The sequence below is a fragment of the Serinus canaria genome, chromosome 2 (genome assembly GCF_022539315.1).
Source record: "Serinus canaria isolate serCan28SL12 chromosome 2, serCan2020, whole genome shotgun sequence".
NCBI classification, from domain to species: domain Eukaryota; kingdom Metazoa; phylum Chordata; class Aves; order Passeriformes; family Fringillidae; genus Serinus; species Serinus canaria.
The window spans coordinates 46,636,294-46,652,497 of record NC_066315.1 but is presented as its reverse complement, the minus strand read 5'-3'; the positions used below and the strand labels follow the sequence as shown (position 1 = coordinate 46,652,497).

The following is a 16,204-nucleotide window of genomic DNA, read 5'->3' as shown; positions in this document are numbered from 1 at the left end:
CCCCCATCTCTGGGCAATCAGACCTCGACACTGACTTTTGCTGCCCCCTCCTAAATGTGGGGTCTGTTGGAGCAGCTCTGGTACCTTTAAGCAACTAAACAGTCAACAGATGTGGGGTGAGCTGCAGACAAGGAGTAAGAAACATACTGGAGACAGATGAAATTCCCTAAATCTCTCTCCCCAGAGACAAAGGAGGACAGTGCAAGTGTTTTCCAGACTAATGGAAAAACTCAGTTTTACAACAGAAGATGTGGAGAATAGAAAAAAGGTAGTAAAGTGCCATCTCTTGCACAGCAAGAAAGCAGCTTGGAAAATAAGATGAATTATTTATTTCTGTATTTAAGCACTTGGAAGGGATGCAGACAAATTCAGTGTGAGGCTATTTAAACTGAAGAATTCTCACATGAGGAAAGGCATCACAATCATGTCCAGAGGAAAAATTATAACAACCTGTAAATGGTACATAGTACAATAATGAATGAAACAAAAAGCTGTTTCTTTGAAAATAGATTGGTAATGACTTTATTTCAGTCCAGAGCCCTACATTAACTCATGCATACACTTAATTTAGATGGATGGGATAATTTATGTGGTGACCCCAGTGACTATTATGTAAATTTTAGTGGGATTGAGTCATACTAAATTTGCAAATCAAAGTACTGCTCAGAAATGTTATCTGATTTCCAGGTATTGAGTCTAAAAACTCCATTAATTGTTCAAAAGTAGGTAGTGAGTGTACATTTATCAGATGAAAAAGCTAAAATCTACAATCTATGAAGCTTAAACAAAGCAGTTGAATTTTAGGAAAGTTATTACATGCCCATGGGAAGAAAATATTGTTTTGTTCTTATCTACAGCCTATCCAAGGTCGCTGCAGTAAAGGCTGCTGCAGATTCATAGTTTTAATTAAGCAGTAGCAAAACTTAGACATAGAGTCTAAATAACAGAACTTCGTGGTAATAAAAAGAGATACCTTATTTATTTTCCTGAGAACATAAAGCCCCATGATTTTATATGTCTCCTACTTAGTAAAATGTATTTTTGTAATATAGGCAATTATAAATAAATTTTATTCAGTTCTTGCTTTACAGGGAACAAACTCATTGCAAAAGATCATAATAATAAAAACCCCTTTTTAAACTGAGTCCACTTAAGTAAGAATAATTTTTTTCACTGAGAGGAAACAAACTCAGTTGCCATACAGCTGGTTAGAGTGTATTTTTAACACAAACAATTCAAGCAGCCTTGTAGTAGAATGAACATTGAAGTTGATGCCACCCCTCCCCACCTGCATGAGAAATTTTTCTCTATATTTGAGAACAGTGTGGTGGGAAGATACCCAGAGGGCTGGGAAAAGGGGATGCCCAGGTGCCTGGGCGCTCAGCAGCAAAGTTCTGCCTGACTATTGGTCCTTTGTGAAATCTACAATGAGCTCACAAGACTGGACCATCAACAGATTATTTTTTCTAAATGTAATTCAAGTTTTGTGGTTTTGCTTGGGTCTTTTTCCAGCTCTGAGTTTGTGCAAAGATGTGTGTGGTTCCCTGCATGATTTAAGTGGCAGGGATGATTTACAGTGGTGTGGGATAGGGAAATGCTGCCATGTGGGTGGTGAGAAAGATCTGCACTGGCTAAGTGCCCTGCACGGCAGCTCCCCATGGGATCCTGAAGAAGCTGCTCTGGGCCTTTGCTACAGAAGTGTGGAAGGATGTGCATGTGGGGTGCATGTGGGGTCTGGGGAGGGCTGGTGAACCATTCCTCAGTGGCCCAGAAATAAATGGCTGTCCAGATGTGTTATGTGTGAGTCCTGCTGGGACACCGACGTGCTAAGGTAGGACAGCAGGGAAATAACACACTGGAAGGGGAGGAAGAGGTACAGGGACAGTGCTGCTGGTGTGAGCTGAGAAGGTGGGCCAGGTGATGTGGCATCCCAGCCATTCATTCCCCTCTTCTCTGGCTATGACTGTGTAAGTGACTCCACATGAAATCCAGATATAATTACATAGAGTGACAATGGTGTTTTCTCATTGGAAAAGTGCCTGTGTTTTCATTTTAGCTGAGGTCCTTGCTCTGTAATTGCTTGTAAACACTCTATCGGTTATAAGAGCCAGATGGTGCAGTAGATGGCTTTTAGTGACTCCTGAAAACTAGAGAAGACTCTGACTAGACACCATTTACATTTTTTTTTTTTTTTTCTGTTTGGAGCACATAGATTACAGCTTGCTTTAAACAGAGGATCAAGATGAAACCTCACAACAGAGGCATGCAAACCTCCCATACTGAGCTTGGCACTGCAGTGTGCAATTGGTGAGGCTGCAGTGCCCACCCAAAACACGTGTGCTGTAAGGTGCACAGGAGCACAAGGTGCAGGCTCTTGCCAGGCAGTGTCCATCCACTTCACCGTGCACAGGGCTTGTGGGGGACCTCTGTTTTCCTCTGTACAGGTGCCAGTGTGGCTTTTCAGAACGTTGTCTGTGCTAGATGTATTCTGGTTTCGACAGGACCTGCATCTCCTGCCCTCCATTGCTCCTTTCCCGGAAAGTCCCCCCCAGCCTTTGAGTTCTTCTTTCCCTACAAAAAATATAAAGAATGGTCAGAATTAAAGGAGTCAAAAATAGTTAATCAGTTCAGGGACTGTGTTTATGTGTTCCCTCCCTTCTTAGGGGTAGTCAGAGTGACAGGAAAGGAGCAATACTCAGAAGGGGGGCAGAGGCTGTTGCTGAAGAAGCAGTAGATGAGGGGGTTGACGGCACTGTTCAAGGCTGGCAGGTTCTGAATAATCACAGATGCATAGAAGCGCTCTTTGGTCTCAGGCAGTATGTTGAAGTTGTCCAGGATATCAAACAGAAAGTAAGGGCTCCAACAGAGAATAAATGCTGCAGATGAGACAGAGAGAGGAAGAGCTTGACACTGGACAGTTTAGCAATTTAGGGAGGTAATTACACACTCATGGAGCAACTGTCATAACATATAAATATTTGTTCCTGCAAAAAAAAAAACCCTCTCCCCATTCAGGAACTTATTTAAGAGAATACTTATTAGATTGTGCTTTTATTTGTCTTTATTTTTATTTTAATGCCTATAAAATACATTACGTGTGTTCCTCTAAGTGTTTAGAGTGCTCCCTCTAGACATATTGAGACACTTCTGAACACTACACAACACATAAAGGGTAAATAGGTAGCCAGTTAAAGCATCATCAGTTATAGTGAAGTGCTCTTTTAATGGTCCCCGGAGTGAGCAGCCAATCTAAATGTACACACAGCCAAAGTGCTGCTCCGTGACAGCTCTGCCTGTCACAGCCACCTATTAAAATAAGGTTCTCAGACACCAAGGAGCAAAGAATGACACTCTTTCACACTGCATTATGGCAAACCAACATGTCACTCGGCATGGAAACGCTGTGTGCGTGGAGTGTGCAGGAAGATTCTCCTGATTTCTGTACTGCCATTTGAGAGATGAATTTGAGGAAGGGAATAGAGGACTGTACTGCTCATAGCCTCTGCTTTTGTTCAGAGGGACAGGGAAAAAAGGTTAGCCACGGATCTAGCTTTATTTGCAGGCATCGGGAATCTGTCCCTCACAAATTTCTATGCCGTCTCTTTTCATAAAGGCTTTTAATTCGGATTTGCATAGAAATGCTGGGACAGGCAGTTCACTCAACCAAGCTATAAGTACCTGGGTTGCAAATATGCAGGTAATTGTGAAATCAGACACATGATCACATCCTGACTCAGATGAGACAGCAGAGTAAACCTGTGCCTGTTTTCTTGTCACATTAATCAGAATTTCTTCGCTGGCAGTTAGCTGAGTGCTCACTAAAAGTGCAAGGAAGAGGTAAGCTCCCTTCCTGTTTTTTAGAACAACCAAACAGGAGGTGTCTATGCATAGATATATGCAAAATAGCAATACACAGTGCCAGAGTGTGGATCATAGCACTCACTATGCAGCAGTGGCTTAAAAAAAATCCATGGATATTAGGTGTCAATCTGTTTGCACATCAAGAGATGCTGGGTGCCTAATGTTATCAAGGTCTGCTGAAGTACTTGAGCATCCATGTGAGCTCTCAATATCTGATGGCCTTGCAATAGTAGTTGTGTCTGCCAAAAGCTTTCTCTGATTGCCACGCAGAAAAGTTCAGACACAGAGAAGCTGTTCTTGGGTTTATGAAAAGTATGAATCACACTGGCCTCTCTCATGTCTGCAGATGCTGCCACTAGACAATGAGCTAAGCTACTCAAGCGGCTGCTATCACAATATTCTCCAATCTGAATTTTGCACTGTGTTGGAAAGAGAAGCAATCTCTTTTTCAGTGTCAAGGGATGACTGTCAGCCCTTGGGAGTAAACAGCTTTAGTTCCTTTCCTGCATGTCTCTGGCAGCTAATCACAAGCTCTGTGTGATGTTGCCTTTATTTATTGAGATAGAATATCAGCCTGCTAATTGCATCAGAATAATGTAATTTCCCTGGGAGACAGAGAACACCTGCACTAAGTCATCTGCTGCCCAGTTGGGAAAGGAGAGCTCATTCTTTCCATCTTGGCAGGCAACACACCTGTGACATTAAATGCAATTGCTGCACATCTCACCTTTCTTCTTTCCCTTGCTCCACCCCAGCAGCTCACAGGCCATACAGTGTCTCTAAGCCTAAAAGACAGCTCAGTTTCCAAATATTTTGGCAGTCTGGATAGGAAAGAGATGACCTCTTCCTTTGTTCCTTTTAGATATTGTCTCTTTACTGTCTTTATGTGCACAAGGGGCTGTGCATCTAATTTAATTCAAGGGTTATGTCAGATACCTAAAATAGAAACGTGTCAGCCAGAAAAGAGGGGAAGGACAAGATCAGAAGGCAAGTCAGGTGTCTGAGTAAAGCTCCTTCTTCAAGCCATCTACTTTGTCTGGCAGCTTCCTAATGTCAGCATCCTCCCTAGCTACCAGCTCTGAGGCTTTTCTCTTACCAAGGATAATTACAATGCTGTACTTGATCGCCTTCACCTTCGCCCTGGATATGAACCCACGACTGGTGTAGCCACGGGAGGTTTTGCCATCTGGGAAAAGAACAGTTCAGCTAGTGAAAGAATAGAACTGCTGTGTGGATGTGTCAGTGTGTACCTTGACAGGCAGGACAAGAATACACAATCTCATCTTTCCCTGGTGTCACTTAGGACCTCAGTAGTTCCTGAAATTTGGACCCTTGCAAGTCTGCTCAATCAAAACCAGAGCCACCCAAATAAAAGGGGAAAAGTAAGCAGAGTAGATCTTCCCAAAGCATTGAGGCATGTGTAGTCTTGGGATAGAATACTCTGATCATTTTATAGCTTTCTGTGGCCAGGAATTTCTGATCCTGAGCAAAATTTAGACTTGCAAGGACATGTGAAGACACAGAAAAAGTGTTGCCAAGTATATGCTAGGAAAAAACTATTCTGGAAATGGACAAAGTTCTAGGAATAGGAATTCTAACTTCTAGAGTAAGTAGTTTTTACTTTTTATTCATTTTCTCACAGATGTTTTATACTATGCCTCTAAAGAGAATTTAGTGTCAAAGGAAAGAAGGTAAATAATGTAGAAGTGAGTTTTGAATGAATACAGAAACCCCATTCCTGCTGCAGCAATGCAGGCCCAACATGACCTGTGCATGTCCAAGCACTCCCAGATTTGTGAGGATCAGCTGGAATTGAATCACAAAGCTGGAGCCACAGGTATGCTGAGACTCACCAGGACAGCTGGATAAGATGACAGCCTGAGCTTTGCTCTTCATCCAGATGGTTCGAATCACAATTGAGTATATGACGCTGCAGAAGGGGAAAAGTTGCTGGTATTAGGCAAAATAAATTCAACAGACATCCCAGCCATTTGTGCTCTAAGAATATACTTGTCTATGTGTAAGGAGTTCACAGAAGTGGTGGGACTGCATAGGAATAATAACAGTAAATGACAATAATAATAATAAATATGATATGACTCTCCCACAGTACTTTTCAGAAGGAATTTCTTATGGTTGTCCTGGCTTTGTAGATGTAAAATCTGAGGCTCAGAGGAATGCAGTGATTTGGCCAAGTCTTTCAGACAAGAGCTCACTGGTGATTTTGAGCCAGCCAACACCAAATCCATCTGAGTATCAGCCCTGGAGCACTAGCTCTGATGAGGGAAGCAAGGGAGGGACCTGGTTTTGCTGCATGTACACTTCAATTTTGATGTTACTTTTTGGGTGTGAAGCTGGTGACTAAAATTTCACCATGGGGAATTTGATAAGGGCAAGATCCATGAGAAATGCAAATAAATACAGCAGTGCTCAGTTTTGGGTCTCGAGGTCCAGTGGTGGAAATCAAGGAGAACTGAAATGCCAGATAAATGGGAAGAGTTAGATAATTCAAAACCAGATCTACCATAATTTGTATATTTAGAGAGGTTGGTGTACTTTCAATAGGAAAGATAAAAAGTGCCCTCGTACACAATGACCTTGGATAGTTATGGACTTTCCTTGTGCAATAGCCAATCTGGACTTCTACTGATTTAATATAGAATAGATAAAAATAATTCCTTCAAGATGAAGAGCTGTTTAAACCTATGTCCTGCTTGAGGATGTTAATTGCCATAAACATTAGTGGTCCTTATGTGAAAAAGGGGCAACAAAGAACATAATTTCAGGGTGTTTTATAGAAGCAAAAATGTGTCTTACTGTTATATGGCTTATTTTTGTTATCAGAAGAGGCATTATACTTATTAGTCCTTTCAGACTGATATATGAGTTTTTCCTTCAGCACCCTCAATTGCTAGACATGCTTGCAAAGGCAGAATTTCTGCTCAAAAAAATGATGAAGGTTTGGAGGTTTCCCTTTCTGTGGAAGTTTGAGCCATCTGGTTTCCAGGCTCAGTAGGTGAGAGCTGTAAATTCAAGGTGCAGTGTGGGCTGTGCAGCGGAGCAGTAGCATCCTTGCCCAGTGAGGGGCTTGCTCACATCTGCCATGGACTACAGCTTGTTCTCCTTAATCCCTTCAAAAGTCCAGCTTGGCTCCCAGCTGATTTGAACATTTTCCTTTTATCTCCTGGTTTTCAAGAGTCTGTTTATTTAACAGCTCATACACTTGAAACTCAAGAGTTTCTTTGTACTTTTTACAGACAATGGTGGAAAATTCATGTACGCTTCTCCTTTGATTGTTCCAATGAATCAGAATGTATTATAATGATAATTGTCATCTCAAAAATTTTACCAGCTCACTCTTAAAAGTTCTGTGTCTATTTTTTCCTAGCCTGTTGTCTCTATCCTGACCCCTTTATTTGCAGCTGAGACAATGCCCTTTCTGATGCAGATTTTCCTTTGTCCAGCAGGAAACATTCTGTTTCTTAAGCATCAGGACAAAGGAGTCTAACTCTGTAGTCAAAATATCCTTACTTTCAGCCAAATGCCATACAGATTGAATTATGAAGCCAGGCTTCTCTCTTGCTTTGCCTTGACCCCAGAATTTCTGCCCTCTTGGCTGCAGTCTGGTAGGGGCATGTCTTTTGCCAAATACAGTTACTTCATCTGTCTTCTCATTGGCATTTCACCTATGAGATTACATGCTGATTCATTAGAATCCTTAATTTTTAGAACTCCAGGGGAAAGTTGAATTCTAGTTTTCAACCAGCAGCTTAATAAAGTGATGCCAACATAGTGGATCTGTGTTGGTATTTTTGCTTCTGTTCATCTTTGTTTTCTCTGTAGCTGAAGCCAATGGAGCCTTCCTTATCAAGAGTGGACCAGAGGTGGTGTAAAACTGCTCAGGGTGGGTGTCAGGAAAGTTTTCATGCTAGGTAGACTTCTGAGCAGCTCTTGTGCCAGCCACAGTTATTCATTTATAATTTGGTCTCTCTGGGACTCCAGTTCGTAGTAGCGCCTAACCCTTTTTCTTTATTTTTTTTCCCCAGCAATGTTGGCATGGAGCTGAGAAATTGGACTTTCCAGAAATAAGTTACCTAAAGCATAGGACCATAACAGGCAACTGCATGTGTCTTTCAAAGCCATGGAAGTAAAAAGAGGGCTCTTATGGAAGAGTAGTATTTTTCTCATGAGGGGAAATCAGCTTTTTTCAGAATACATTTGTTGCTCCTTTTTTTCTTGTAAAAGGCGGCTGGAGGAGGATCCCGAGGTTGGTCAAATCTCAAAATAATTCTCACTTGAAAAATGAAGTGGCAAATAAGCAAAGAGTAGCAGAGAACAAATGACAAACTGGTATTCAGAGGGGTGTTTGGATATAGTCTGCACCATTCCAACCATATCCTAATTTCTGCTCCCTTCCTCTGGACTCTGAACTGCTCAGCCTTCACTACCAAGATGTAAAACCGTGTGGTACGCATTGCCACAAAGCTCTTTTTTTAACCCATGTAACATGCCTTCATGCTGCTTGCCCTTGTCTCCACTGAAAGCACTGGGAGATGTGATGTGCAGCTCTTGAGCCCAGGTGTTGTCAGGCTTCTTTGTGTCTGTAAGTGCACAGCACACTGATCTTCCAGCCCAGGTTGTAGGTGAGAGACTAATCAAAGGGTACTACGGTGGAAAAGTCAAACCTGGATGAAAAATTCATCCAAGCTATACTGAAAAGTAGATGCTCAGTCTTTGAAGACCACAGGACAGAAAGGACATGCTGTTGATCTGAAAATGTGATGATTTTTCTAACCCTCATAAAATGCATATCTCGAGAGGTGGGAGAAAAATACAAAAATATGGCTCACAGTATGGGTGTATCTCAGAAATGAAATTCTTCACACCTCCAAAACCAATTTAGCTTGATCGAAATTTTAAAGGATTAAGAGGCATGTTCATCACAGCCTGCTATTAGTTAGTGGTGTTGTTTAATAGGCCTCATTGATAATTACAGCATTTTTTATCCACGTAAATATGTAACTTATGGTTAGTCATACAAATGCAACTGTGAATAATCACACCCCATCTGTATTTTTAATTCACAGACCACTTTTTCTTTTTTTTAATAAAATGTCTACTGGTAAAGCTATGTACTGATATTAACAATCATAAGTGTTATTGATCTGCCCACTCTTTAACTGTAGAATTTTTTGGAAATAAATAATTGCACTATGAGGGCGTCCCACACAGCCTCAGTATTTTCTAGTAAATGAGCCTTTACCATGGCAAAAGTGCACTTAAGCTCCCTGCTAATTACTTCTATTTATCATCCAGTATTGCCTATTGTTCCTTTTACTTTATTTGTGCAAAGTGATGTGGCTGCTTTCTTTTATGGCAGCTAATTTACAGCGCTATTTGTCTAAAGAGAAAAGTAACCTCATCTGAACAAACCATTGCAGCCACATGTAATGGGTAAGTGAAGAGATGGACAGATACTAGAACGTGTCTGCAAGATCCAGGGTTTTTATTTAGAAATGGAAATTGCAGGCAAAAAAGAATGGCCTCACTGAATCAAGTTCAAAAAATGACCTTTGGTATTTATATTAATGGCATTTCCAGTCCTTTTATTTGATTTAATTCAGAGAAATACCTTTTATTTAATCTATTTTTTATTTCATTACAATGCCTTGGGTTTAATTCCATATTTTTCCTTTTAGCTGATTTTGGTTTTTTTTTCTCTGCTAATTATTTTTCAGCTGCTCCAAAGCAAATGTTCTCTTTGGAGTTCAGATTTTAAACAGCAGATGGATATCTTTTTCCTCTGTGCTTCAAGAGGAGCTTTAGCAAGTTTTTTTTTAAAACATGAGTTTGCAATTAGGTAAATGTCTATGTATTATATTTATAATATTAAAATATAAAAAATATATTTAGAAATCATGAATAACAGCTAAAAAACCGAATTTCTGAATACTCAAGTGCCAGAACATAATTATGTTTTGGCACAGAGTAGCAATGCAGACTAGAAACACAGTAGCTCTTCTGTCTCTCCATCACAGGTTCTGAGGGGCCCAGGTGCAAATATTTGCAGGAGAGTAGTGTGTAATCTTGATTTGAGCCATATTTAACCTCTGTTCAACAGTGCCCCAGAGGTTTTCAACAATCACAGACACCGTTTCAGCTTTGCTTGGTGTGCTTCGGAATAGGAGAAAGGCTTTGGTTACAGCTGATGACACTTGTCCCAGAAGAGGAGAGAGCTAATTACTGCAGGTTCCCTAATTACTTTTTTTTAAATCTTCTGTGGTTTCATAGGTTGGTAATATCAGCTGCTGAAGAAGTGGTAGAATAATGTAAATAAGGGGGAACAGGCCAAATTTTTAAGCACTGTATAGAAATGCCTGACTCAGGATCTGTTGTTCTTCTTGGACAACACTGAGACAGTGGGGACAAGGGAAGTTTTAATATGAAAAGAACAAATATTCTCCACTTTTTTCAGTTCTCAAAGATATCCACACACTTGGGGTAAAAATACCAATCATAGCTTTTTATTTTCTTTTCATTATTCAGGTCTTTTTCATTGGTATTATAATCAGATAAAAAAACTTACTGTAAAACCACAAGCTCTTTGATAACTGATTGCTGATTCTCTAGTTGTGAAGAAGTGGTAGGAATAAACCTCAGAAGTATTAAGGTCTTTCAGGCTGTTGCAGTTTTCTTCATAAATTACCTTTCTCTTTATACATTTTTTAAAAATTGGGAGGTGAGGGTGAGAGAATGCTGTGTCCTTCTGGTTCATGTTTTGGCTTGGAATCTGTAGAGTTTGCTCACGCCACATCTGGGGGTTTAGCTTGTCAGTGGAAGGGTTTTCCATGGTGAGCAGAAGGTTATCAACTAAATAATTCATTCCATGGGCTGCAGTGTTATGAATAACACAACTCCTGTGAGTTAGTTGAAGGCTGTCAGGAACATGTGAGATCAGCTCTACAGAGAGCTGAGGGCTGGATGAGAGAAGCTTAAAAGATGATGGTGTCTGAACTGTAACAAGTGAAAACAGCTCAGCCAAAGCAGCATATCTAGTGTGGAATTAAGTCCTGCACCTGAAAAGTAAGATTTTATCCTTTGTATGCACTTCAGATGAACAGCACCAGAAAAAGTGCTGTCATCAGTGAACTGCTTTGCTCTGGAGGTTAGGTTTTCAGCAGATTCAGGCAGCAGAACTAATTAAGAATTAACTCTGGCAGCCAGTGTCCCACATTGCATCAGACACCTGCCATGCAGCTAAATCAGAGTGCTTCAGCAGAGAAAATAAAGTAGCTGTGCAAACAATATGAATTTTTGCAGAAAAGGTTTTATTTTTTTTCCTCTGTGTGCACCCTGCCTTGCTTCCTCACTAAGTGTGGTATATGACTTAGCTTCTGGCTTATATGTATTCATGGCTTCTTCTACTGATCCTTGACCTTTCAGTTACACATTTATGGATCTTCTCTCCATTTTTATGTTGTGGCCTTTTAAAAATAACATCTTGGGCTAAAGGTCATTAAATTTAAAAAAAATGCCTTCCTAAATAACACCTTTCATTTTATAAATAATCTCTTGTCAGAGTAACACACAACTGGAACAAATGGGATCTCTCTCACTCTTATGAAACAGCATCTAATTTATCATCAAACCTCCTGTGCATCTGAAAGTATTGGGTGGAGCGAAACTTTTACAGAGAAACTGAGTCCCTGGGGGGTATTAACAGCCATTCCTGCTGTTCTTGAGCCACAAACTGCTTATCAGAGTATTTGTATGCTGCAGCCACATCCAGTGGATTAGCTTTAAACTCCTGGACTGCCAATGATTTTTAAAGGAATAGATGTCACACCTTCAGGCTATGTTGCCAGATGTTTTACAGAGACAACAGCTGGAAAGCTGCAACCTTCACTTTTATGCTTAAGACTTAAAAAAGTGTTATAAAAATAGCCATTTCCTTCCAAACTGCATGGCATTTTTTCATAATGTCTCTGCTGACCTTGCCCTGATGCTAATCCTCTTTTTCTGTGGTTTCAGACAATCCTCTCTGTTCTGAAGAAAATAGTATCACTGACAACTAGAAATGAATAAGCACAAAATAAATCCTTCCCTGCACCACTCCCCTTCCTTCCTTCCAGTGCCAGACACCACTTTGGACCTGTCAAAATCTGACTTCTGCTGGCATGGACACAGGAGCATTTATGTTAATAAACACTGAAACCAGGAATGTTTCTGGCCAGGTGATGGACACTGTGCTGCCCCTGGCTCCAAAACCAGTGGTTTTACCTCCTGTACTGCCATAAACTTCTTGTGTGAATGTTGCTTAAGGTTAAAGCCACAAAAAATTTAGGATGTTTTATTCATGTCTCAGATGTCAGGGCAATCTCATGAAATGCCAGTTTCACTGCCTTTCTCCTTCCCTCATGTCTTCATCACCTTCTTGCTTCTGGGGATTTACTGTAAAGCAAGTCACAGAGCTGATCTGGTTTGAATATCTTTCTTTGGCAGGGAGGAGGGGAGCATAATGTCAGCAGCTCTGAAATATTTATTGCTCTGTAGCTTGCCTTTTCTTGCCAAACAAGTATAGATGGCGTGTAAGGGGAGTGGCTGGTCTGTAACAGAAACCATGCAAATCTATGGGTATGTTAGAGTGTGAAAGAGATGTTTCACACACCTGTGGAATGACTGGTAACTGTGCAGGCTGTGGGTTTTTTTCCTGAAACACTTAAGATGCTGGCTAGAATTTCCCAACTGCTGCCTATTTGAGGAAGCTCATAAAAGAGCCCCTTTCACAGTAACAGCCAGCCTCAGAATTTTCTAGTGCCATTTCTTTTCACTGTTAAATTGCTTTTTGTCTGTGTAGTGTATGTTTATTGTTTTTGCTGCTACTGCTGGGCTGCAGATCTACCCACATATTACCATATTCCCAAGAATTTTTTTTTTTTTTGTATATTGAAAACTGGGCTGGCTTTCAGAGACAGGAAAACATGCAGAGAAATGATCCCACCAAGGAAGGATAACTTGGGAGTAGTTTTTCCTATCTTTTCATCCTTTTCTTTAAGGAGAACTTTCTTGATTTTTTAAAAATTATATCTATGCAATCTGGCACAAAAATTGGAAGGTTTAGTGAACTGACATGTTATGAGCAATGTGTAAAAATCATCCCTTCTCTCTAGGGAGCAACACTGGTCCATTTTGAATCCATATCAAAAAGTCAGCTAGATGAGTTCAAGCACCACATGGTTTTGATTCCATCAGAGATAAACTTGTTGCCATTAAAAGCTGCAGAGCTTAATCTCTGTGATAAAACAGTAATAAACTTCAAGGTTATGTAGTCACTCCTGTCATCATCTAGAAGAGATCAGCCTCTGAGCACCCCATTCTCACCCAGGGTACTAATGAACAGGAAGCTAAGGGAGAGTCATGGCTCATCACTTGTTGGAAAAGCAGCTGGACCAAGAGATAAAGTCAAGGGACATTGCAAAAATAGTTCTCTCTGAGTCCAAGCAGCACCAAATTATGGGGGGAAAAAAGGAGTCCCAGCAAGTCTTTCTTGCTGCTGACAAGACGAGATGGACACCAAGAAATACGATTGTAACCTTGCTGGTGAAAGAAAGAAAAGTAATGGCTCTGAGAACTGTCACTGACACTGGCAGCATTTTGAGACAGTCAGGAAGCCTCACTCCCCTTCCACATCTGATTTTGACTGCTCTTTTGCATCCGTGGCTCCTCATGGCTAGTTACCTTCTGTTTCACAGCAGCTAATGGCAGTGCTCTAGAGGGAGGCCAATCACTAAGTCTGCAATATTGATTGACCTCAGTTTAATACAGTTTCTGCAGATTGTCTTTGTGATTTGAGGCAAATCAGTCTCAAATATCTGCAGCTTAGGTTTCCTATTACAAAACTGGAAGAAGTACATTTGTTCTTATTTTAGGAGTAGTTGGAAACTTCAGAGCTTGGAGATTTCTTTCCAGTCCTGGTGAAGGAACCCTTGTCGAGCACTGTGAAGCTTGAGAGCACTTCAAGTTAATTTTAGTTTAATTAGTGCTAAGTGCGGTTTCCTGTTCTTCTATTAAAATTATCTTTTGTAATAATGGATAAATATCCATACTGGGTTTATAAAGGTATCTTTCAAGCCTGAAGCTGTGGAGATAAGTGGACACACTTAGAGATTCATTCCTTTTTTCAGAGAAAATGTTTCTGGCTGTTAATACCACACAGAGAACACTCAGGGCAAGTACAATGACCTGTGTATTATGTGATAAAAACCAAAACAGCTATGAAGCAGGTATGGAAATGAAATTTTAATGAATGACTAGAAATTAAAGCATTAAGCTGATTGCACACTCAACAGCATTCATCACACATTTGCTGACTGGGCTTTGGACTTACCTGATAATGATCAGAGGAATGAAATACACCAGGAATGCCACAACTGTCATGTAGGGGATCCAGTAGGAGTCATCAGGCCAGAGAGCCCAGCACTGCACTTCCCCATTGGAGAGCTGCCGTTTCCCAAAAATAATCAGAGTGGGTATGGAAAAGAGGAAGGCGAGGCTCCAGGCCACTCCAATAAGCACTTTTGCCTGCCTTTCTGTGGAACAGAGTCAAACAGACAGTGTCAGTGGGGTTGCTGGTGAGAGTGAACCCTTGCAGCACTCTTGACAGAAAGGCAGGGAGGAGGAGGAAATTCTGTGAAGAAAGGGAATTTTAGGCTGCAGCTGGCTGGTGCTGAAAAGACTTCAAGGGAGAAAAAGGATTTAATCTCTTTCTCATGATAAATTGTCATGTCATTAGGAGCTTGTATTTTGCAAGTTTTATTTAAGGATGCTTAGGGCCTGTTGAATCTGAAACACTATGAGAAAGGCACTGGTCAGGAACCAGCAAGTCAGAAACATGAAATGCAAATGGTACCTCTGTGCCACTGAGAGAACATCACTTATGGATGAGAAGGACCTCTAACCTGCCCTACTGCATGCCTAGTGATGCACCTTGAAGTGAGAAAGACTGCAAAACATTTCCTAAGAGGAAAAAAGCAAATGCCTCAGTTCAGGATCAGAACAAGATTGCACAACCAGCTGCCTTTAGCTCCATCTGCAACTTTACCCCCCCAAAGAAACATGAGCCTGAAGAGCCTGGGCATCTCCTGCCCTTCTCTGTGTGGTGGTGGGGATCAAATTTAACTCCTCCTGACAAACCCAAGCCATTCCAGGAGTGGACTGCTAACCACAAGACAGTGCAGATGACGGTGCTTAAGTGCCCAGCCCTGTCTTATCTACTGCAAAATACAGGAACTGGGAGATCCTGCTGCACTTCATGGTGAAGAACAGGAGCTAAAGGACCTCAAAACGTCCAGCAGGCTTGGGTTACTGCATCCTCTTGATTTCTGGCCACTGCCAAGTGAGGAAAAGCAAGTGGGAAACGAAACGATGTCTGGTGGCACCCACAAGATTTTGTAATTATCAATGGATTGGAGCAGAAAGTTCCAAGGCTTTAGTTTTCAAAAAACCTGCATCTTCTGGCTAAAATCCAGTTAGCTCTAGCTGAAAAGTGTGGGGAAAAAGGGCTTATCTGTGGAGTGCCCATGATTATCAGTGACGCTTATTCCTCCTCAGCCAGATTGCAAGAGGAACATATGGGGACAGATTTTTTTTTTTTTTTTAAATCTGGGAGCTTTGGTGTTCAAATACTTCATTGTCCTAAAAAATACCCGAGGTTGTGTGTGAAATAGAAAACCACTTTAAATTATGCATATCAAGAAGAATGTCTTTCCTCCTTGAAGCTCAAAGAGCAATACAAAAGCATGTGGGCGAAACATTCAAAAAGTAATTTTATGCTTTATAAAACATCAGTAACAAATACTCAGTTATCCTGCTCATTTTTAAATGCTACCCACATTCAGGAAAGTATGGTCTTGCTAATCTAGGGCTTAAGGGAACTCTGATGACATCTGCGTAAGTGAGAGGGTTAGATTAAGGCTATAAATATTGTACAGGCAAAAGAGAACTGTGAAATTTCCCAAAGCATAAGAGAATAAACTTAGCAAAAGGAATATTAAGAATAAATTTCACAAAATATTTCCTCACAGAAAGGACATTTCAAATGTGAGCTAACTACTTAATTACAATCATGCAAGCCTCAGTGTTCTTCTAACTAAAAATGATCAGGGCTGGAAAAGAAACCTTATTTTTTTTGTACTGTATATTGAACAGAACTGGGCAATTTGGATTGGGAAATAGAGATAATTCTTTGTGTTTCATAACACTTTTCCCGCAATGTTAATTTATTTTTATTTTTAAATGTCCCTTGCATTTGGTAGAATATGGCCTTGCTAGCCTAAAGGGCTTT

The 16,204-nt window shown here is 40.7% G+C and overlaps 1 protein-coding gene across 1 annotated transcript in view; it reads right to left on the bottom strand.

The window, feature by feature from the left end:
• Window positions 1-2,477: 2,477 nt before the first annotated feature.
• The window catches only part of NPSR1 (neuropeptide S receptor 1), a 57,874-nt gene continuing 44,147 nt past the window's right edge, over window positions 2,478-16,204 (bottom strand). Inside the window, exons 5-9 of the mRNA XM_030233440.2 lie at window positions 14,249-14,450; window positions 5,715-5,791; window positions 4,958-5,047; window positions 2,696-2,876; window positions 2,478-2,571 (exon numbers count right to left, since the gene is read on the bottom strand). Of these exons, the coding sequence (XP_030089300.1) occupies window positions 2,478-2,571; window positions 2,696-2,876; window positions 4,958-5,047; window positions 5,715-5,791; window positions 14,249-14,450 (644 nt within the window). The remainder of the gene's footprint in view (window positions 2,572-2,695; window positions 2,877-4,957; window positions 5,048-5,714; window positions 5,792-14,248; window positions 14,451-16,204) is intronic.